Source organism: Pogona vitticeps, chromosome 1 (genome assembly GCF_051106095.1).
Source record: "Pogona vitticeps strain Pit_001003342236 chromosome 1, PviZW2.1, whole genome shotgun sequence".
NCBI classification, from domain to species: Eukaryota; Metazoa; Chordata; class Lepidosauria; order Squamata; family Agamidae; genus Pogona; species Pogona vitticeps.
In genome coordinates, this window is record NC_135783.1 from 354,007,173 (window position 1) to 354,031,602 (window position 24,430).

The 24,430-nt window shown below is 42.5% G+C and overlaps 1 protein-coding gene across 2 annotated transcripts; it reads right to left on the reverse strand.

Annotated features, from left to right (window-relative positions):
- Nucleotides 1-165: 165 nt before the first annotated feature.
- KLHDC1 (kelch domain containing 1) lies at nt 166-23,087 on the reverse strand. Of its 2 annotated transcripts, XM_020812015.3 has the most exons (13): nt 22,759-23,087; nt 20,458-20,528; nt 18,890-19,007; nt 16,570-16,688; nt 15,425-15,503; nt 14,912-14,995; nt 14,521-14,604; nt 13,867-13,925; nt 10,401-10,513; nt 9,445-9,517; nt 4,913-4,997; nt 4,111-4,163; nt 166-2,992 (listed from the first exon to the last, which is right to left on the reverse strand). In XM_020812015.3, the coding sequence occupies exons 1-13, from the start codon at nt 22,876-22,878 to the stop codon at nt 2,818-2,820; spliced, it is 1,233 nt and encodes a 410-aa protein (XP_020667674.2). In that variant the 5' UTR covers nt 22,879-23,087; the 3' UTR covers nt 166-2,817. The 2 variants fall into 2 exon arrangements, with proteins under 2 accessions (XP_020667674.2, XP_072843032.2); XM_072986931.2 differs by lacking the exon at nt 16,570-16,688 and having other exon boundaries at nt 22,759-22,917.
- Nucleotides 23,088-24,430: the final 1,343 nt, after the last annotated feature.

A 24,430-nucleotide genomic window follows, 5' to 3' on the forward strand; every position in this document is an offset into this window, starting at 1 on the left:
TCTTCCTTGGGCTGCTCTCCCCATACTTTTGATTCCTTTTGCTCACATTTGCCTGAACTGCGGATGATGCAAAAGTGTGGGTGGGTGCTACTGTTTTGCCTGCGCATGGATAGTTAACTGGGGAGAACGTGCTCCCGTTGAGCATAAAGGCAAGTAGAGGCAAAGCAATCTCCAAGTAATTTATTTCACAAGACGGAAAATCCACAGACTTTTGCAGGTTACATAAAATATGAACGAAAGTACAACAATAAAGGCACTTTTATTTGAATGTGATTCTGAACACAATCACCCTAAAAGAAACATATGAGTTATCTCATTTGATTCTCCTAGCTCATCTGAAATTGTCATTGATGCAGAGAGTGGAATTCCTGGGGAATTACCCGAACTTTGACCTGAACAGGATTTTACTGGATGACAACATAGGCCAGAATCCTGCCAATTTACCTGTGTTCAAGCTAAATTGCATTCATTCAGCATCACAAATTGCCCCAAATTAACAAGTTGCCTTTTCAGGCGTGCACTGGAGTGTGTAACAGAGATAAACCCGGAAACACGACTGCCATCCTGTGCGTTGGTAGCAATTCACCGCAGTGAGTTGCACAACTTAAACTGAGGCCTGCCCCAATCGCCAAGAGGATGCTGGCCATAGGGACAAGGCCAACCGGTTGCTTAAGTGCCATCTGGAAGTGCAGAGAATTCTCATGCAAATTTCAAGAACATTATACGTATAGAGCGTCTTCTCAAACCAGGGACAATTCCAACTGAAAAGGAAGTTGTTCTGTCATACACGCTCAGGAGCTTTCTGAGAGTATCGTTGTGTTTCTGTTCATTTCCACAAAGCTGGTGTACGACGACTTCCCAAATGGGTTGCAATTTTAGTCAAGTCTGCCAGTGAATGGTTCCTGATAGATGGAGTAGTCTGATCTTCACAGCTTAGAATTATTATTTTCTTGGATTCAAACGCCTAAATTGTAATTTAAAAAAACCCCAAACCCTAATCTTGAGACTCATAGATCTACGGGCATAAACACCAGACCTCGGTGCTCTTGTGCAGCCTTTCCTGACGTCCCACATGCGCCTGCTCCTTCCTTTTCAGACTGAAAAACAAAGGCTTTCCACTATGTTCAGCCTATGCCTCCTTTTCAGTAAGTAACCCATATCTGAGCAGGTCTCCACGATGGAACGGTTTTAGTACTTCCGGCTCTTTGAGAAAAACAACCCCTCTGGCAATGAAAGGTTCAGGCCCTGTTCTAACTATGGAAAGGCTGCTTCCATAAATGGTGCTGGGGCTGCCAACTTTTCAGTCTGATAGACCCTCTTTGCCTTTAACAACAGCACGCCGTACAAAGATCTCTATAAAGACACCAACAGAACATTGCCACTGTGCTTCAGCTGGTTATGCAGCTGTTAATGGCCCAGGAAAATTTTAAAAAAAACAAAAACAAAAAAAAAAACAAAGGGTAGAAAAGTCCCATCTGCCTGGATGTTAGTTATTTACACAACATTTGCCTTGCCGGCCAGGAGGGCATCAAGATTCATTCTGTATTTGCTTTGTCCTCATTATGCCAAGGACTGCCTAGGAGTAAGCAGAATGGAAGTGGCTCTGGTGACAAAAGAATCCATTGTGTGTGATATACGTTTTTCTCCCCTACAGTGCTTTTAACATATATCACATGGAAAAAGTCGGCCCTGCTGTATGTGAACGGTGTCTCTAAAAGTGCTGGATCTATTCAGGTACAAAAAGTAGTTGATGCACTGTAAAAACGAACAGTCCAATAATTAACGTTAGCGGCTCAGCTACCTGTGTGGCATATCTTCCTTCTTAGATTACACCATAAACTTCAAGAAGAAATAGTCACATTACCAATTTCAGCTTACTGTTTCACCATCGGGGATAAAGAGGGAAAGATACTGTATATAAAGAGTTGGCGCTACCTTTTCCTCAACAGGAACAAACCCACTATTTTATAATATCCTTAAAAGAACACACAGCTTGACTGTCATAATGAATTACAAAGTAATGTCTCATACAATAGCAAACCCCTTCCCCCCAGTTTGCTAAGAATGGTATCTACTTAGTTGTTTAATAAGTAGCACTAAATCGACAAAATTTGTGCTGAAAATGGCGAGTGGCAAAAGCTATTCAGAAAAACATGGTATTTAAACACACAACAAATCTTAACAATATCCTTATGAACTAAATACCCTGAAACATATAGGAAAATAGTTATTTTATAAATACTTTTTACAATAAATAAAATGTTTTCAACGAAGCTCAATATAAACTTTACACTTCCAACATGGGATATGTAGAACATTTCCAAAAGTCAACTAAGGGTTAGTGCAAGCATTTGACGCTGCACAGTAAACAGCAGCTTTAAAGTTATTCTCCAGAACCGTCTCATAACATCATAACATCCATCTCCCCCCCCCCCCGCATCAATAGATTCCCCTTTTTCAGACAATGGCAGAAACATACACAGGAATACAACCAAAATAAATCGTGATGGTACCAAGCATCATTAGCCAATTTAGCTTTTTTAATACTACTAACTGAATCAACTGTTTCTTCTGTATTGCCTCAGTCACAGAATAAAGTTGCCGAGCTCTTAACATTCACTGCCCCAAAGTGGAACTCTTACAACGTGGATAACATCTGCAATTGCTTCTTATGTCTCAAGAAATCTGAGCACATCTCTAGGTCTCCCGACCTGACCCTAACCTTAGACATTCAGGCCATCCAACCATCCAACAGCCGACCGCTTAACATTTTGAAATTGTCTCAACCATCCTCCGAGCTCCATGGTAAATCCCTGGCTAGGAGACACGAACCCGCTCTTGCTCTTCTGCTTTGGCTTTTCTTTCTTGGCGATGGTTAACGGCGGACCAAAATGTTATTTTAGTCACCGTGTTCTCCCGAAGTCGAGATGGCAACCAGGATATTTGATCTCTCAAGAGCACAGAATTTTTACCGATGCAATCCAGAGTCAGTCTGGAATGAATGAATAAATAAATAAATAAATCCAGAAGTACTAAACACTGTGGTTTACAACAGAAAGTATGCAGGAGCAACACCGTTTTAACCATGTCCATATGTTGATCTATATACTGTACCATTCAACAAAGTCTGGAAACTGATTCTCACCCCACCAGGTAGCTTAAGACGAGGAGTAACAGCTCAGCCGAGCCACTACTCTAAACTAGAGAGCAAACTTGTATTTTTTTTGGCTACAACTCCAAGAACTAGAGAATGGTAGCCCCCAAAACACACACTGGCACACTTTTAATCCAAACCATTTCTTCAGCTTCATCGCGTTTCCAAACCAACGCCACAGCTCCTGTGTTGTTGTTTTTTTTCTATCCGTTTGGCTTTGTTAAGATCATTCTAGTCTTTATTGTGCAGCCGGCAAGGGGCAGTGCCGTATTCTGTCAGTGATTTATGTTTTCATATGCGATGACAAACAGCAGCACAAACTTGGGCCTGAAAGCCACCATGAGGCTACAGTTTGACAGGCCCTCGCAATCCAGGATTTGTGCGTCAGCACAGGTTCAGACATACACATCGTGTTGTGTAAAAGTTTCCAGAAGATCAGTCATGTTGGTATGTGGCAGCAAACCCGATTTTAAAGAAAGCCTACGACACCCAAAAGATTTAGCCGTTTTATTCGGCTTAAGCTTCTCTGGACTACAACTCACGGAAGTGCTCTGAAGCTAACAAGTACACCACTGGACGACCACTCCAGTGAATTTAAGACCCACTGCCCTCTGCAGAACATAATCCCCGGCTCCTTTTCTAGGCAGGCAAATGCAGTGAATACAAAATGCACCTGCCACAGTAAATATGATATTTCTTCTAGATTCCCACAGAAGGCATTTGGGCAGGCACTCTATATAGAAAGCTCGGTAGGTATCAAAATCCTTACTTGCACAACCACAACGGCCAGCTCAGGAAAACTATTTCTTATTCATTTAGAACAGAACATCTGCTAAATATTACATATCGTATTCTTATTTAATTTAACCAGAGTAGTCAATAGACTAGATGGGTGGGATATAAATACAATATGGAAATAAATAAATAAAATTATTTGTCATGTTTTCTCAGCTCACCTGAGAAGGGAATAAGGTTGTGTCTGAAAAATCAGCAAATCACTGCAATGTCCCTAAGCAAATGAAAGAAAGAAAAAACACCAGAAAATTTTGATTATTTACAGGGCGATTTTCTACAAATGCATCCAAAGCAAGATACCAAAAAAAAAAAAAAAAGAAAAAAAAAAAAAAAAAAAAGAAAGAAAGAAAAACGAATAAAACTAAAGAAAAATCAACCACACTAGCAATGAATGGCAATAGTTAAAAACCCAAAACTAAAACAACTTTTTTATCAGCTTCAGTCGGAGTGCCAACTATACATTCATTACTGTTGCTGTGAGAAGTAACATATATATGATATTTATTAAAATTACTGAAAAACAGAAAGGAAACAAATGTTTAAACTGTCTGTGTTTGTGGAAATGGCCAACGTATTTTGAAAAAAAAAGTGTTAATTCCTTTGTTAAGGAGAAACTCACAGTTTATATAGTCTGTTAATAACAGACATCTGGCAATATGATAAAAGACACTTTGAAAAGTTTGTTTCTCTGAATCCTTTGTTCTGTTTTCAGGGCCTTTTCCTTTTTTCTTCTCCTCGAGCGTAAAAAGGTTAGCCAGAGTGATGGTCAGAAAGCAAGAAAGAGAATTCTCTTTCTGGGTCTCTGAGACTGATGAAGGTTAAGAATAAGAAAACAGAAGCCAAAGGACCTGATTTTGTCTTACTGAAATTCTCTGCCATAAAAAAAAATAAACATTTTACATTATAGTTAAAAAAGTTAATTGGTAGTAATGATGTCATTTAACAAATACTACATTGACTGACCGTGTCCATGAAATGCAAGTCATCTTTACTTCCTCCAAAAATCATCACTTCGCCTTCCTTACCAAGACAGGCAGTGTGCCATAACCTAAAAAACAGAGCTGAAATGAATTCTTAAGTAATGGGAGACTTCAAAAACTTTCAAATACCTGTTAGGTTTTATCACAGAGGCATATCTATCAATTCTGTGTTACAGGAGACTTCCCCCTTAAATTGCAATGTGGGAAAAACACATATTCTAGAACACAGTGTCTCCCGGAACATTAATCAGCTAGCTAGTTAACCAGAATTGGATCTTTAAAAAATTTAGAACATCAGCCAAGACTTGAAATCATATTCGACTTTCACTACCTACCATGAGTGGACTTACTCAAGAGTTTAAACATTTACAATACATGCAATTTTAATTCTTGAAATTTCGATTATAATTCAGTGCTTGCAATTCTAAAAGTCCAGATCTACAAGACAGAATTTAATACGCACAAAGCAAACACAAGAGCTCTTTCTGCCTTGAGAAAGCAGACTTCAAGATACTTCTGCAAGCACAGTTTATAATGGGCTTGACCTGAAAGTTCCTATTCTTGATGGCCACGGTGCACATTGACGTTTTAGCAGTTATTCAACGTTGCCCCCAAACAGATGGCATAAACATCAGAACAGGAAGGGTGTGAGCGTGACAACCCTTAAAATCAAAGTCACCTCGGAAGATTCTTTAGTTTCTTACTCATCTTGACCTTCATGAAAACCCACTTACGAGACCCAAACTCTGCTTCTTTTATAGTAGGCAACACTTGGGGATCCCTGGGCAAGACTTAAGTCTTTCTTCCCTTCCGTGACCCTTATCCTCCTGGCCTTCTTACGATCACTGTGGGAAGCAACTCATATTGGCTTCACTGTCTGTGCTTCCTCTGTCCCTCTGCAGGAATGTGGACTGGCACTGGCTTGATTCTAACCCATGTTCCACGGTCAACTGTCCTCAAAGAATCAAGCGAATGGAGAAGTGCGGAGATGGAGTTTGCTTAAACAGTATTACTGAAAAGAATAGGGACGGGGGTGGTGGAACATGGACAACACACACAACCCCCCATTGTGTCTAGAGGCCCCCTTTCCACATAGTTCAGCTGCAACAGCGGGCTTCTCTTGCACCCTGCCACCCAAGATGTGACTGAGGGCCAAACAGCAATAACAGCGGGAGCAACCTGGGGCCCTCTGTTCTCCCATCCCCTGCTCAGCATGTTTCAAGAAGGTTTTTACTGAGTCTTAGTTATTTCCATTTCTGAGTTTTAACACAATCTAAGGAAGAAGTGTAGAGGTTTTTTTGCACATGCTAGTGCAAAATAAGCAAAATGGGTCTGCGTAGACACAGGCCATGGAAAAGGCAGCCAATTCATACAGGTCAGTGCCAATAATTTGTGTTATGAGGGCTTTCCTGCACCGAAATGGATTTTATTTGGGGAGTTAAGTGACAAACCAGAGCTCACGGCGGTCCCCAGGGCTGCTGGATTTTCCCCCACCCTTTTGTTTATTCAGCTATCGTTAACATGTCTCAGCACTAAAAAGCACTTATATCATTCATTTCAGCAACGACACACGGTTCTCCTTACACTACACTTTATCCCACCTGTTCTCTTCCTCATACCTGTCGGTGGGTCTGCCTCTGTCTTATCTGCATTAGGAAAATTCTGGCCTTGGGTGGGGTCATCGCCGAACACTGGAATGTCTTTCCTGCCTGGTCTCTGTTCTGTGCCTGGACTCCTAGCTTGCAACCTGATGCTTTTTTTCTCTACAGACTGACCAGAGTTATGTCCTCTCACAGCTGCTCTAACTTAGCACCTAGACATTCTAATAAAGCATGTTATTTGCATCGTTAATCAACGACATTAAAACCATCTTTTAAAACAAACCCTCCACCTAGAACGATAGTAGCTGTTATACGTCAAACATTCAGAGATATTACTGAACTCTATTTCAAGGATTCTTTTTTTGTGTGTGTGTCTCTCTCTCTCTCTCTCTGAAGGCTGGTGCTATGCGAAGGGATGGGGCACAGCCCAGAGGGAGCGAGGAATACACCAGGGAAATAAAAAGATGGCAGCCTGGCAGCCACAGGACAATAATGTAGAAGCTAGCCATGTTTTTATTATTATTATTAAAAATGTTCCACAATGTTATCGAGGTCCTTTCTGGCAATCTACCAGCTCATCTCAAGTATCAGAAGCACAGCGTAGACATAATGCTGCAGATGACCTAACCACAGACGGGAGACTGTAAATTTCCCATCAGTTTGACGCCCCTTCTTTCTCACTTTTCCCTTTTTGGAGGTATCCATCGTGCAGTAGTATGTCTGCGTCCATCTTCAGTTAAAAGCAGGTTTGCAAATTCTGGTTTGGGTTAACCTTGGTTGAAATGAGTATCAGTGAAGACTTAACACAGCACCATGGTCTAACAAAGTTTTGGCATAAAGTTAGTGTACATAAAATCAATGCTATGGTACACCACCGGGGGGGAAAAAAGGACGGTTTATCTGTAAAAGTGAAGGAAAAGGGACTACTAAGACTGAAGCATTCTTCTAATAACCAGGGCTAAGAGATATGGGATGTTACATCTGCATCAGGATAGAATAATCACCCTGTGTCGCGTGATGAACAAACATGTGTGAACCAAGCTTTCTCAAAGCAAAGCATGCTTTGGAAATGGCTGCCCAACCTTCGGGTCTACAGGGGCAGTTTATCACATTTGCTTTTACTGGACACATTTAAACTTCAGGGTGTAGGTTTTCTGCAAACATCTGTTGACCTGGTGTTTTTCTGTTCCTTAGCATTTTAATGTACGCTTTCGTTTCTTGTTTCACTTTAAAAATATTTCCATCTGCCTGTTGTTCTGAATAATCCCAAAGCAGTGTACAATATAAAACGTAATAAAAACAGGACAAAAATCTGATACAGAATAAGAGAACAATAAAATGCGGAGTAACAGCTCCTCTATATACATTGGCCAGGAAAAGCCTAAATAAAAAGGTGTGTCTTCAAGAGACAAGAAAAAGGCATCAGAAATAACACTTTGTTTGTGGCCGAGAGGAAAATGCTCCAGGCTATTACTGTGGGTTTTTTGGACCCTGTAACGGTAAGGCCTGCTCTGCTGACTGTTGTGATCGAATGGGAGTATGAAGCGTCTGTGTGATTTCTCAGGTAACCTGGTCTCAAGTTGTTCAAAGCTTTATAAGTTACCAACAAGACTCTGAAGGTTCTCCAGTAGCCAAAAAGGGGACATGCAGAGTTTCCTCAGCAAAGGTGTTAATGTGTGTGCATAGCTCTGGTGCTCCACATTAAGACCGCCCCATCATTTTCTGCAAACAGCCACAGGTTCTAGAGGTGAACATCCAGGGAGGCCTCATCGATAAGCCCCATCCAACGGTTAGTGACGGGTGCTGGGAAAAACCCACAAGGAGGGGGAAGGGGCTCACCCTGTCTCCACTATCATCTTCTCCAGCAGTGGGGGGCTTTCTGAAGCTTTCCCATGAGCCACATCCCCAGTTTTCCAGGGTTCTAATTCAAGGAGAGAGCCCCCCCCATGGATGGCGCAGGCGAGACCTACCGACACCCCCCCTCTACTTGGAGAGAGAATGGAACTGCATGCAGAGAGAGGTGTCTGCCACATGACTAATCCAGCGACTCCACATGCTTAATTAACAATATGGCAGGTTGCTGTCATACAATGAGGCTTCCTATATGTGAATCACGATGGTCAGAGGTTTCCTTTGCCACAAAGGTCACCTTTGCTAGATCTGGAATTATCCAAAGCTTTGCACCTGCATCTTCAGCAGAGACACAGCCCTCTCCAGAACAGGCCAAAAAGGGACTCACCCAAAGAGTCTTCGGGTGACCACAGTTCAGCTTCAATCAGCTGACCAGCCTCCCTCATGCTCCTGGGTTATTTATTTAAACCAGATTCTTTTATCTGAATTGGGGCTTTATTTACCCTAACTGTCTATCACTTGGGCCAGGACTCTGCCAATTTTGCTGAAATCATTCCAAATAAATGCATTAGAATGGAAATCTGAACGATCAATAAATGCCAGTCGGGTCTTCTGTCTTTGAAAGACTGTAATTTAGTCAAATGTTAAAACCTTAAAATTCTTCATAGTAAATTCTTCACAGTACTGACACTTATTTGGTATAGTACGGAAAATATTTAAACATGTTAATGATTCAGTTAGACACACAGGCTGTTATTTCAAAACACAAGCTTTAAAATGTGCATGTTTCAATTTTTAAAAAAAGAATTAGAACAGTTTGGATCTTGTGAAATGTGAGCAGATTTCTAGAGATCTTCCTGCCATTTCCCTCTCATGGGTGGGATTCCTCCCTCTCCTTGTGAACTTCTGAGGGGCTCATGGGAACAGCGTTTGATTAATCCCTCCAACCCAACAAGAAGTGCCTTACTACTTGTTCTACATCGGCTTTCTGATCTTGAACATTTCAGAATGATCTATTCATACTTTCCTCAATTTCCGCAAATTTTGACGAACGTTTTTATACCTCGGTATATTTTTCGGTAAGTAAGCAAGTTGTTCCCATTTGTTTGTCGTAACGACATAAATCCAGCCATCACCTGAAAAGAAAGACAAATACACAGAGTATTACTACTTCCCTTTGTTAATTATCTCTGATAATTCTAAGTGACTGTGTAATGTTTTATGATGAACATGAAAGAAATGATGCTGAACATAAAAAACTGGTGTACGTTTGGGCAGGAGCTGAAGAATAGCATGTGTTTAGCTTACTCATGGAGAGGTGCAGTCTTTTTTTCTTGCTTTGAACACCTGACTTTCAGGCCACATGATTACTAAAAAGTTAAAATATATTTTTTAGAAACTCACGCAGTTTCTAAAAAATATATTTGCCGTATGACTCAGAGAAGCTTTGCTATCTGAGAAAAGCTACTCATGGAAAAAGTTACTTATTTGGGGGGCTAGGACTCTCCAAACTTTCAAAAAAAAAGCTAGACTCCTACTGATCTTTGTCTCAGGCTTGCATAATTTGACGTGGCTAATTGGGGCTAACAGATGTGCCTGATCATGCACCTCCAATGCACGCTTACCACTTCATTCCTGAGATGCCATTAGCCATGGCAATGCAAACTTTACACAAATATGAATAGGATTCTGACCCCAGGAGTGTGAAAAGGAGAAAATTACATTGAATATAACAAGCTAAACCCGACATCATGAGAGGGAACCTCCATTCACACAATGGAAGACGGTAGTTTTAACGGTGTAAGGGGGAAACCACCTGGTGTTTGATAAAACCAGGACAATTCTTGAGTTGTTTTCCCTTCAACCCGTTGTTGTGCAAAGTGCCAAGATGTGGTTCCTCCTCCCATCAGTTCCATCAGGAAACACATTGTAATCTTGTTCATTCATTATGCCAGTTGTCTGTTACTTGCATTCTACTTTGCATAGCAGCTTCGATCCTTCTGAACAAAAGCTACTTACTTAAGGGCACATTGTCTGAACTCAGCCCGCCAAACAGGAAAAGCCTATCATCTGTGATAGGGGTCAAAGTGTGCCACGATCTGTCTCTTGGTTTTTCTCCATTTGTACAAATTCTAAAAGAGAAAAGCAGCAAAAACCCGAAATGAATATATCACGTGACAATGGCTGAAACCCAGTAGTACGCTGCAACTAGAGCACACCCACTCTACGAATGGCACTCACAGAAGACTTGACTGACCAAATCCCTACGTATTCAGTGGGCTGAGTCTAGTGGTGGATTACAGCCATTGAGTTTATTATGGAATCACTGCCACTCAGAATCTTATTTTATGCATTCTTTTATTTATACTCTGTATTTTCGCCCAAGATGACCAAAGGCAGCTTATAATATTAAAACAGGCTATGTTTAAAAGCTAACCCCCCACCCATAAATTAATATTTAAAAAAAAAAAAAACAATTTCAACGGTATCAATTTCAAACCAGTAGGTAGAAATGGTTTTAAAGAATTTTAAAAATACACTAAAAGTATGAAGACATGACATTTAAAAGCTCCCTCCCTCCCTAGGCAGCCAGATACCTGCCGGTGGAAAGCAAGCAAAAATGGAGTCAGCCTGGCCTCCAGTGGGTGGGAGTTCCACAGCTTGAGAGCATCAGCAGAGAAAGTCACTCTTATGTATGTCCTTATGAAACACACCAGTGAGGGTGCTGGGACTGAATCCGGCACGTATATTTTTATGCCAGAGAGATACAGTAGCTGAGCGCAAACTGCTTCCTGAACATTCCTCAACTGGCAAAATGACTTGCGTTTGAAGGCAAACATTGGACAACTGCCGCCACATTCCAACTGGCTATTGGAGAAGGCATGTGCTGCACCACTAAGCCTGACTGTCAGCCCCTGCCAAGTAACAGGCGGCCAGCTCCCTATTTTTGAGAACTTATTTGCTTTTCTGCAGGATGATGGTCTTAGGAGTCTCTTCTGGGGCAAAGCTTTGATCCCCTGAAAATCCCAAAATCTCCCTCTTTTGCTTGGGTGCCTTACTTGTCTCTCAAAGCCAGAAAAGCAGAACGTAAGGGATCAGGATGCAGATTTAAGGCAAAAGCACTCTGATTAAGAATATCAGACCAACGTGTAACCTCAAACCTGTGATGTATTATTATGACACTCAGAACAATTAAAAAAAAATCAAACTATGTTTAAATGGAACTTTTCTTAGAAAGACAGCTAGATTAAAGTTTGCCACAGTAAAAATTCCTTATTATAATTATTTCTGGCCCTGCTTTTTAAAAGTAACTAGAGCATTCTTCCACACCGGAATAGTTTGGAGAAACATCAAACTGAGATTTCCACACAATCTAAAGAAATTTGCCTATAATCTACTTTGATTTATTACGATGTCATCAAGCAGCTTCTGAAGTATGGCATCCCTCACAAGGTTTTTGAGATACATGAGATGTTTAAGGAATGGTTTATCATTGCTACTTCCAATAACTTCTACGGCTGAATTGTGATTTGAACTTTGGTCTCCTGAGTCCCAAGTCCAATACCCACCGTACTGGCTTCCCTTCTGCTTATCACCACAAAACCACTGTTGTTTCAAGTCTCCATTTTTAACGTCTCCTCTCCTAAGAGCAATTTTTAGTACAACTTTCCATAATGAAAAGCCACGGTGGAAATATTCAGGACTGAATTACAAATACCATTAAGCAGAACAGTTTAATAAAATAGAACATGAGAGGCGGGGCTTTGTTGCGGTGCTGCCAGCAACTCTAGAGAGGAGCTCTCTGGAAAAGCTGGACCCCTCCAGCCCGGGATCCCCCTTTTGAAATGGGGATCAAAGGAGAGTCTAGAAGAAGTCTCTCTGAAGCAGATGGTGAGCAGCAGAAGGAGAAGAAAGGGAGGCAGACCCGGACTTTTTTCTTCTGAAGAAATCACCGTGCACGGACTGGAGCGGGCGCCATTTTTTGGGCACTGAGCCGCGAGGAACCCTTTACCGGGGGAGAGGAGAGCAATCAATATAAACTAAAAATATATAACAAGTAAGTAAGCCGAAGCCTCTGATTTATGAAACAGCCTCATTAAGCTGAAATAAGAATGAAAATATTTGGCGGAAAGAATAAATGCAGCGGCGGGTTTATCTTATCAGTCTGACTCAAAAGCGAAACTAAGCTTCTCCAAGTGAACTATTAAAACAGCAGGCTGATTCTAAAGCCGAGAGTCTGAGATGGAAAAATAAATCTTATGTTTCTGGAGAAGAATCCCAGACAGCAACACCGTCTGACTGGATTTAAGAGACTTCGGTGGATGCAGTGTGGCTGGGATACGTTACTCTTTGCCTTCTCTGGACTTTGTGAACTATAAATAATAGAATTTGGTGGTTTTCGGGAGAAGGAGCTGACGTGGCCGACTGGACTAAGGAGCATTAAGGGGTTAATGAAGATCACAAGACGAGCTCCAAGGACAATCTACTGGACAGTTTGAGACTCTGTGACTGTTGTTTAGTTTATCGGACTGCAGACCGCGTGTGAGTCTAATAATAGAAGCTTGCTGAACTCAGGAGAAGAAGAAATAACTGCGTACAATATTTGGACAAAGATTGGAGGGAGATCTAAGGGGAGGTTTATGATGAGGGGTTTGAATTGTTGATAAAATTGTGGAAACTGTGGAAGAATTTCTAGGGGGTGATTATTGTGGTATTTATATAAACCCCAAAGCCTGAGATGGACCCCCAAAATTCAAAAGAACAAATGGAGACTTGGTCTGTTCAATCCCAAAGTTCTGGAATAGAGGTGCAAGAAATAGAAAAGGAATGGCAGATTAATACACAAAGGCTAATATTAACACGGTTCCAGCAAGTGAACGCAGGTCTTAGCAAATTAGAAGATTTGATGAAAGGGACGAAAGAGGGGACAGTAGATGCCAAACAAAACTTAAATGAAGTTGTACAGACTTTAGAATCGTCTGTATTAGACATGACACCAGGTAATATGAATGTAGTAGAGTTATCCAGTGACCCATGCAGCTTCCAAAATTAAAAAGCATTATGACAAAAATCTTAAGGAGGCAGAGATACTGAAACCAGAAAATTTTATGGTGAAAATATGGGAAGTGAAAAAAATGAATATTCTGTCAGATGGGCTGAAAGACTGTTCAATTCAAAAAGAAACTGAACGATGGGATGTATTGTATAAATGGCAGCAGCTACCAGACAATGTTGGAATAACATAGAATAAAATTAAAGTTAAATGATAAGATAAAAGCAGGAGGGTAATCAAATTGTGAAAAAGCAAAAAGTTGATATGTATTAGTAATATGAATTGATTGGATGATGTTATATTTTATGCTCTCCTATCCCCCAAAACCATTTTTCCTTTCCTATCCCCTCTTTCTTTTTGTACCCTCTATCCCTGTTCCTAAATAAAAAAAAATAAAAAATAAAATAAAATAGAACATGAAGAAAAACTTACTTTCCCGACCAAGCCCAGGTGTCTAAATTCAGAGAATGTAAATCGTTCATTCTTGTTTGCTGTTTTAAAGAAAGAAATTGCAAGAGGTCAATGTGATGCTACAGGGAGATTTTAAAAGGCAGCGGACCACTACACCATTCCATCTGAGAACTCCTCGCAGGATGAAACTCCCATTCTTTCATTTCAGACTGGGCTTGCCATGGATTAAAGCAAGCGGAGAGTTCAAGTCTATTTACCTTCACACGGAGTCACTGCGTTGTGTACACAGATATTTGCACGCCTTGGAATTTAGCACAAGTGAGGCAAAAGGGAACAATTATCTCTGTTGTTAGTGAGTAATGGACACAGAGTTTGGAATCACTGGCTTAAGTGCTTAGATTTAAAAGACAAGGCCCTTTCTTCTACAAAAAAAGCTGCACCCAGAGAAATCACCAGTTCATCACGCCTTCCCTCCTTGTGGTGCATGATTCTTCTTTCAAAAAGAAAACAGAAAAAAGCCATGCAAAACTATGCCCTTCTACATAGCAATACCTCAGTATTTCATGAAACTTCTCCTCTTTCTTTCTTTCTTTCAAAGAGATAGACTGTTCCTCTTAAGGCAACTTCCTGCCCCCCCCTCACTTTTGAAGAAAATAAACAGATATAAATACAAACCAAAACCCGTCCTCCAAATACGTAGCCTCTGTTTCCTAGGACTGCGCATGAATGGGCTGCTCGAGGCTGAGGGGGAAGTCCATGCTGCAAAAGCCAATGCAAAACAACACAAGAGAGCTCAGATCGCTGGTCGCCGTCCGAGACATCAACAGAGGAAAAAGGAGGTTGTATCTGGACTGTATCTGGATGATCTCCAAAGGAGGCGGCTGCACACATAGGCCAACAACACGTTCATTTTATAGCCCTCCCAACTTAGTGAAATCACCACTCAGGGTGGTTTAAATCACATAAACATGGCATACACCAAAATTTTATAATAATCCAAATGCCCTCACAGTCACCTAATCAAACAATATTAAAAGACGAAAAGCAAGATTTCAAAAATACTTACTTTAATTGTGGGCTGATACCACGTTCGAGTCGTTGTATCAAAAACGTGGACATCATTGTGCCACCCCCAGAATATCTGACCTTCCTACAGGAGGAAGAAGAGCAGAAAAGGGGTAACAAAAGAAATGGAGGGTAACATTATCAAAGGTTGCCAGTCATGAACGCTGTGTCTTACCTGCAGCAGTGGTTCCCAAGTCTTAGGTCCCAACAGGTTCTTGGACAGCAGTTCCCAGAAATCCCAGCCAGCACAGCTAGTGGTGGGGAAAAGGGTTCTGGGAATTTCAGTCCAAGAACTTCTGGAGATCCAAGCTGGAGAGCCACTGGAATACAGTATCTGTCTTTGAACGCCAGTGGCCTGGAAATACAAGCAGGAAAGGTCTACTCATGTTCTACCGATGGTCACCCCGCAGGGGCAACTGGTGGGTCAACGAGGGACAGAATATGGGCCAGAGGGACCCTCCCGTCTGGGCCTTCTTAGCTTCTGATAAAAACCATTGATTATGACATCTCTTACCCAAAATGCATCGTGTACGTCAAAACATTCGCTCAGTTCGCTTTGTTTCCTGCAGCCATATCCACCAAAATAGATTAGCCTGAGGAGACCAGAATTAAAATGGTCAATTAACTGTTGGAATTCTTCGGCACTACCTGTCATCATCTTTTAAAAGTTTCCTTATCTGCACCCCTAACCCTAAATGCATAAGGAGCTACTGGATCAGGACCTGAAGATAAAATGTTTATATTACCTATGCTTTAATCAGGGTAGATAAAAAAATTGATGACTTTTAAAGAAAAATCAAATTACTTAAATCACAATTTAAATGAAAAAAGAGGGTTTTTAAAAACATTTATACTGTAAAAAAAATCCCATTTTTTACATTTAAATTGTGATTTAAATCAATTTGATCTAAATCAAATCCACCCTCGGCTCTAATAGATCACTTGAGGAAATAGGCAAAGAGGAATCCACACTGAAACACTTTAAAATTAATTTTATTCCTCCCAAGACCATGATCCGTGATGATCTAGAGCAGTGGCTTCCAACTGTGGGTCCCCAGATGTCCTCGGACTGCAATGCCCAGAAATCCTGGCCAGTCCAGCTAGTGGCGAAGGCTTCTGGGATTTGTAGTCCAAGAACCTCTGGAGGCTGCAGGTTGTGGACCATTGATCTAGAGCAGTGGTGTCGAACTGTGGCCCTCCAGATGTTCTTGGACTTCAACTCCCAGAAGCCTTCACCACCACCTCTGCTGGCCAGGATTTCTGGGAGCTGAAGGCCAAGAACATCTGGAGGGCCACAGTTCGACACCACTGATCTAGAGGGTCCCTCCTGGCCAGGCACTTCTAAGAGGACCCTAAGACGCAAGACAGCTTCCCCTCAAGTTAAAAAGCAGTTTAACCAAAATGCAGGTTGTGGAACACAACGGGCTCGCCTGCCAGGAGCCCAACAGCGAGGGGACTATCCCTTCACAATGTTTTATTGTGATCTTGGCTCTACAGCCAATCCACCACTATCCTCCTCCTCCTCCGTTTCTTGAAGTCTGAGGAGCAAAGCAGAGATAAACTGAGAGAAGCTGACAAAGGCACACACTAAATGAGAAGTTGAAACTGTTCACCAGCCATCGCCACCTCCTCATTTCTGAAATCACGCATGACAATTACCTGTCCATATACACCCAGCAGGCAAGTTTGTCACGTGGTGTAGGAGGCTGACCTTTAAAGTCTGTGATTTTTTTCCACAAATAGGTTCCATTTCTTGACCGCAAATTAACATAATAGAGCTTAAAAGGAAAGTAGAACACTTTCAACATACAGCAATAAATACTCTGGGAAAATGAAGTGCTAATTGCAAAAGTGGTGAGTATAAATAACAACCAATAACACTCATTCCTTTGTGGTTTGCAATACAGTGGTGCCTCGCATTACGACGTTAATTCGTTCCAAAAAAATTGCTGCTAAACAAAAATGTCGCAATGCGAAAATAAAAAAGCCCATAGAAATGCATTAAAATGCGATTAATGCGTTCCTATGGGCTTAAAACTCACCGTTCAGCAAAGATCCTCCATAGCACCACCACTTCTGGTGCCTCTTAAGTGAGGAATCCTTCCTAGAAAACAGCGGGCGGCCATTTTGTTTACCCGGTGGCCATTTTGAAACCGCCAATCAGCTGTTAAAAAAGCATTGCTTTGCGATGATCGGTTCCCCAAGCAGGGAACCGATCATCGCAAAGTGAAATTCTCCCATAGGGAACATCGCAAAGCGATCGCAAAACTCCATCGCTATGTGATTTCATCGCTAAACGGAGCGATCGCTATGCGAGGCACCACTGTACTCTTGGTCCAACCCTACAATCTTATTTTATTGCATAAAGCACCTTTAACTTTTTATGGAAGGCTTTTGTATTGTATTTATACAGTGATACTACCTTTGAATGGAGGCCAGGGTGAGTTCTCTATCATGAAAAGACTTACTAGCCCTAGAGCAGTCTATCTTCTTTATTATTATTATTATTATTGCCTGATATGCTAAGCACGGGCTAACAGGGCTCCTTCTTCCAAAACTAGTCCCATTAAAGTGGAGCTGATAGCAACTTGCAAGCTTGAAACCTTTAAGAGGTTATAGAACTGGAGAACCACCACCTTATATCAGAACAAGTACTGATCAGGTGGAAATTCATTACACAAAGAAGAGGAATCAATTTACTGGTCCCCTTATGTTAAATGCCTGGGTGTTTTTAAAAGCCAGTTAAATACTTGGCTATTCAAGCAGGCCTTCCCTCCAATCAACTAAGTCTTTCTTATTTTTTCCTTTCTTATGCTATTCCATCTTGGTAATCCTTTCTTTAAATTAAGTGTTCTAATTGAAACTGTAATCTGTAATTTTTATGATTTTATATATTTTTACACTGTTCTGTTTTATTTTGTAAGCCGCCCTGAGTAGACATGGTCTACTTGGGGTAAAAATCCAATAAATAAATAATCAAACAAACAAACAAACAAACAAACCAAAGTCTTTTGGTTCCAGCTGTTGGGAATCAGATCATCTCAACTACTTCTTCAGCAAGACCAACTACAAGTCTAAGAAGTCCAAATGGAGAAGTAGCAAAATGTGAACTTTCACTGTACTATTGGCCATAATCTCTCCAGAAATTATTTATAGTACCAGTTCATGTTAAAGGACAGAAACTGGTTCAGGTCCTGATGGGAAAGGATTCTTAAATGCCTGAGTGAATAAATTCTCCCGGCCATCCTAGGCTGATACAGATGTTGGCTGAAACCTTGCTAATTAGCTTCAACTGGCCACTGCAAATGGTGCAACTGTGCTACCACACGTGGGAAAAAAATATACAGTGGTGCCCCGCATGATGACGATAATCCATTCCAGCAAAATCGCTGTAAAGCGAAATTGTCGTCATGCGAAAGTAAAAAAAACCATTGGAATGCATTAAAAACCGGTTAATGCATTCCAATGGGGGAAATACCTGCTCGTTTTGCGAAGATCTTCCATAGGGGAAGACATTTTCGATCGCTGTCTTCCAGAAATAGGTCCGGAAAACAGCGGGGAGCCATTCTGAAAACTCGAGGATCAGCTGTTTCTAATCGTCATGCAGCGAAAAAAACCGTTCCCGAAGCAGGGAACTAGTCATCGTTAAGCGAAAAAAACCCATAGAAGCATCGTTTTGCGATTGCTTAACTCATCGTTAAACGATTTTGTTGTGAAACGGGGTCATTGTCAAGCGGGGCACCATTGTAAGTGTATCTGGGGCTGGAATCATTAAGGGCCTGGCTACGTTCAAAGAGGCAGCATACTCAGCAAAACTCTTTGGGACCCGAAATCAATCTTTATGGCTCCACCTGCACCAGGAGAAGCTGATACCATGCTCTTGAGATTGCATGACTAATATAAATTATTTCTAATGCATCATTTGATCCTTAACAGCTTTGGTCCCTGAAGTTTGTGAAAAGCCGAAGGAACCCAGTACCCGATTGCTGTATCCTTTGTCGTCAAATCCTCCAAAGAGGTATAGCGTCCCATTAAGGCAAGACCCGCAACTTCCAGACATAGATGGAGGCAAGTCCCCTTCCATGAGGTGCATCGACCTGCAGTTCACCAAACACAAGGAATCTCATCAGTTTTCTTGGAGAGTAAAAGAAAGAAGAGTAAAACCACCTCAAGCGGCAATGCCTTCACTAAATGGGGAAAAAAACAAGTTAAAATAAGATATTACTCTTAGGGATGGGTAACATTTCAATGTGATTTAAATATAATGCCAATTTTATCCAAAGAAACAGACATTTAATAGAACAACTATTTAATATACTAACTCCTACAATATGTAACTTAAAAACTAAACAGGAGATGATGTGCTTGTTAAGACAAGTGAAATTACCTCCCACAGGATGTGCATCTGGCTTCCTCTTTAGTGTTTTAAAATGGGCCATGAAGACCTAGTTCTACTATACAGTACTGTATTTATTGGAATACAATAGCTGGTTTGTCATTTTAATTATTATCTATAAGTACTGCGTTAAAATGTACACCATTTTAATGAACTAATTTAGAGGCCTTTCAGCCCTAAACAATGGCATAAAATTACCTTAATAAATAAAACCAGTAAATATACTGTAAATACCTCTTATTTATCAACAAAGTCTTATAAGGTCCACATAAAATACCTTTGTCAGTAAAAGATGGCCTAAAATTGATGTCTAAAAAGCTTCCTATGTTTTCACTCTGGGTTCCAAACAGTACTCATAATTGGATTAATTTCTATTTCAGCTCATTAAGTTTTTGTTGCTTGTCTTCGCTGTTGGTTTCGTTGTTCTTATATAATAGCCAGAATCTAATTGGTGATTGCATAAGGTTCACATACATTCCTGTGCATCATTGTGGCTAACTGATGGGGTGCTGGAGCCCATCTCAGTTGCACAGTCAGGCATATGACCAAGCCATGGTCTGGCACCTCACAAATTAGTTGCAAATAGCCACAATAAGTATACAATTTTTACACAAATATCAATAGTATTCTGGCCATTATTTTAGACAGCCATTTGCAATTTGTGTGTTTAGTATTTACAACAGATGGTGACCTTAAATGTGTCTTATTTAGGAGCCACCTCTGGTTAAGGACAAAATATAAATCACATTAACAACAACAACAACAACAACAACAACAATTATTATTTTTTCTTAGAATTATTCTGGGATAACAGTCTGGCACTAAGCAGCCAAGAAAGTGAATTTCAAAGATTTTTATCCAAGGATATCACAAAGCTGCAGAGTTGTTTCCAAAGGATCAGGTTTTTAGGCTCATAAATGTTTTCTTACACCAAACGATAAGAATAAAAGAGATCCATCTAAAATACTCCTGTTTATATCTTCTGGTGCATGTTAAGCACCAGAAAAAGTGGGCTAAAGTTCATGAAAGCTGATGCCAGATAAAATCTGTCCTTAAGATGCCAATTTTTTGCTCTGTGTACTCTGTAGGTACCAAACCTGTGATAATACCAAGACTGCTTTCAACATTTAAAAATAAACAATATGGCTTACCACAATCCACTCTCCATCTCATAGATCCAAAGCTCATCATTAGGCAAGTAAACTTCATTCTCTTCAATTGACTGCCCCCAAAAGACACACATAATATCTCATTAGGTCCACTCAAACTGCATTTTGTAAGGTGCTTTTCATTTCAAATCCCAGTACATAAACAGCATTATCTCCCCTTATCAAGGATTTTTATTTATGGAATGTATTTGTGGACTTGGTGACTCCAAGGGCCGGCTGTTTTGTGGATGAAAGTCTTGCTCACAAATGGGCAGCAACAGAAAGCGGTAGAGCTGTGAGGTGGACAAAATGCAATTCATACTGTGAACAGGAGACAGCGTTCTTGGCATGGCTATAAAGTATATGGTCTCTTTCTCTTTCACACAGACTTGATTTAGAAAGAAAACATTTAAGCAAAATGTTCTACCTTCTTCAGTGGCTCTGGAAAAAAGTCCATTATGTATGTGTCTGCAAATCTCAAACAAATAAACTAGCATAGCAAGAAAGTGGTCTCATCCAGACCACCCTGACTGTTTGAAATTATTTTCCCCAGGGAAATATTCAGCAACACCCATTGTCTGTATTCTGAAAAAAGCAAAATTCACTTCCCACCGCAGGGGGAATCTCATTTCTGGCACGTGCAGGCCTGATTTTGTTTCCAAATGGACTGATTTTGGCCACAGCGGGCATGTGTGACTACACTGAGTACAGTGGGAGTTGCTTCTGTATATACACAGACACAAGACTAGGCAGCAACACAGCTGTTTTGTAAATTTAAGGAAGACAAATAGCCATGTCTCCCTCAGGGTTGTGTTGAGCCCAAATAAAAGAACATTAACCTCTCCAAAGAAATTCAGAAGGACGCCCCCAAAATATGTGTCCTTTTAGAAGCCCTGGTAAGTTTCTTTTTAACCCAGTGTTCTGAATTAATTATTTTACGCATAGTTTGAACTCAAAGTAATAAACTGAAAGAATGACCGTAATCTTGCTAGATTTCCTCACGCTCCTGTCTGGACTGAATACTCTTAACAGCTGTGTAAGAGAGACAGTTAACAATTAAAACTATTTTTTTTTAGCATTAAAGGGAAAGAATGAAAAAGCTAATCTTGTGTGTCGCCTGCAACATCTGTATCCCACCCTTTGGGATGGTTGATTTCATGTGTCATCATGTTGCCTCCAACCCTATGAACGAGTGACTTTCAAAACGTCCCCTCCTCAACATCTCCTCTCAGCTCTTGTAGACTCGAGCTCGTGGCTTCCTTGCAGTGGTGTCCAACCTTGGCCCTCCAGATGTTCTTGGACTACAACTCCCAGAAGCCTTCACCACCACCTCTGCTGGCCAGGATTTCTGGGAGTTGAAGTCCAAGAACATCTGGAGGGCCAAGGTTGGACACCACTGCGAGTCAATCCATCTTGTACCAGGTCTTCCTCATTCCCTGCTGCCTTCCTCTTTTCCCAGCATCACTGTCTTTCCCAGAGAATCCTGCCCTTCTTATGAGGCGCTCTAAGGATGCGAGCCTCCGTTCCAACACCTTTGCCTCCAAAGACAGTTCAGGCTTGATTCAATCTGGGATCCCTTCGTTTCTCTTTCCCGCCCCCCAGGAAAGGAGGACAGCCCACTTCCTGGTTAACCAGGTTCTTCACCCACAGACTGCAAAAGCTTCTGTACATGTTCTTCTTCAAGGTGCCACATCACTGTTTATTTTTATTTATTTTTTTATTATCAGACAGGATCAGGGGTGTGAACCATCCAGAGTGGCCCTGGCAGCCAGATGGGGCGGTATAGAAGTCAAATACAGTAATAAAGCAAGCAAGCCATCGAGCCATAACCCACAGAACCTCAAGCTGAGTGGCCCTGAAAAGCGCCACAGGTCCGAGGGACGCAGGAGGGCCTGCTTGACTCATTTGGGGACTACAGCTCCCAGAATCCCCCGCGTTACAGCCACTCCCTCCCTCCCAACCCCCCCCCCCCCGCTTCCACGAGGACGCGCCAGAGCTCTGGGGGCGCGCGCGCTGTTCCTCCTCGAGGCGCCAGCGGCCAATCAGCGACCGAGCGGAGGCCAACCACACCCTCCCCCCTCGCCTCCCCCTCCCCGCCCCGCTCGTGAGGCGAGAAGGCGTCTCTGGCGCCTTCGGCCCCGGGAGCGACTTTCCCTCACGAACCGGCCCGCCCACCCCATTCCCTCACACTTCTCCCGCGGGGAGTGCAAGGTGCGACCGGTGTCTCTCTCTCTCTCTCTCTCTCTCTGTTCTGCCCCCCCACCAGCCCCGCCCGTTACTCGCCTTTCCCCCCAACCCGCTTACCACGTAACCTCCCCACACATAAAGGCAGTCCCCGTCCACCACGGCGCAATGGCCGCTCCGTTCCTCAGCCACGCAGAACTGCTGAGGCAAGGGAGGAAGAGGGAGCCCCTCCGCCGCCATCTTCGAGGGGTGTGTGTGCGTGTGTGCCGCGGCTCGCCGTTCTTGTCCCCTCAGCAACCGCGCCCCCTGCCTTCGAACGCCGCCCGCCTCCCTCTCGGCTTCCCCCTGGTGTGGACGTGAAGCGCGCCGGAGGAGGGGCTGCGACCTTCTTTCTCTCTCGCTCTTCCACCCACTCCCCTCCCTCAGGGACCCCCGTTCGCTCGCTCGCTTTCACGCCCGGCAAGCCGCGCACCACTCCGCCCGCCCACAGCAGGGAGAGGAGAGGCAGCCTTTCCTGGGACTACAGCTCCCAGAATCCTTCGGTACAACATGGCGACCAGCCCTCCCGGCGAAGGGGGTTCTGGGAGCTGGGCTCTCCGTCAAAAATAAAGGGGGTTTTCCACTCGCGACTCTTTATTTAAAATAATTAAAACCCCTGCGTATTTGTGTGAGATATATATCGATTTATCATCACCGTCTTACCTATCTGATAACAAGAAAAGCAAACCTAAAGGATTTTTTTTAAAAAGGGGGTCTACCAAGGTGTCGCCTAAGTTTGCATTTAGGTTTTATTTAGTGATGACCCCAGGGCGGCCCTTTCCTTCCGAAGGGTCCTGGGGTCCAGGTTTCATAGTCAAGTCCTGCTCCTCTGGATCCATTCCTGCTGCTGAGGAAACCGGGGAGGGGGGCTTTTTTGCAGGGGAGGCACCTGCAGAAAAAGCCCAGTTCTCTCGGTATCCTGTCCCCCTAAAAGCACCACCCGGGACGAGGGTGCAAACCCCATAAAAATCCTAGGGCTTCTTTCTGCCTTTGGAGTCAATCCCACTTTTCCCTCCATCAAAGGGACCCCCCCCCCCACCTCAGGAAGCGGGGGGGGGGTTCCTGCAAGCCTGCAGAGAAAGGACCGCGATGTTGTGGTTCAGCACCCTAAGGAAAAAAAAGGGGGGGCATGAAGACTCATTTCGGTTTTGCAAGAGGTAGCCGGGCTAGTGTCGTCTCTGCAAAGCCTATTAGGCAAAGTCCAAAACAAAGACAAATTTTAAAAAAATGACAAAAACACGGGCCGTCTTGAAAGACACTAGAGCTCTTGATCTGGCAAGACGCCAACAGAATGAACGGCTGGAGGGAACCTCCGTTTCACCAGCAGAAAAATTCTAAATACAATATACTGTCATGGGTGGATGTCCTGTGTACCTAGATCGACCTCAAACCCCCCCCCCCCGACTCCTTGGGCAAAATGCGGCCGCCCCAGATGTGGCTGAACTGCCACTCCCAGCAATCCTAGCCCACCCAGCCAATAGTGAGGATTGCTGGGAGTGGCAGTTCAGCCACATCTGGGGCGGCCGCATTTTGCCCAGGTCTGGCACTGATGTTCCTTTTTTTTTTTTTTTTTTTTCCTTGCGAAAGGTCTTTCCTCCGGGGATGCTGCTGATCGCAGGGCAGGGCTCAAACAACCAAGGCTTTTTTTTTTAAAGTTCGGTGATTTTATGCGCGCGCTTCAGCAGCAGCACTTCTCCCTTCGTGATCTTGACAGTCCGTTAAAAAAAAGGGCCTCCTTCCTTCCTTCCAGCGC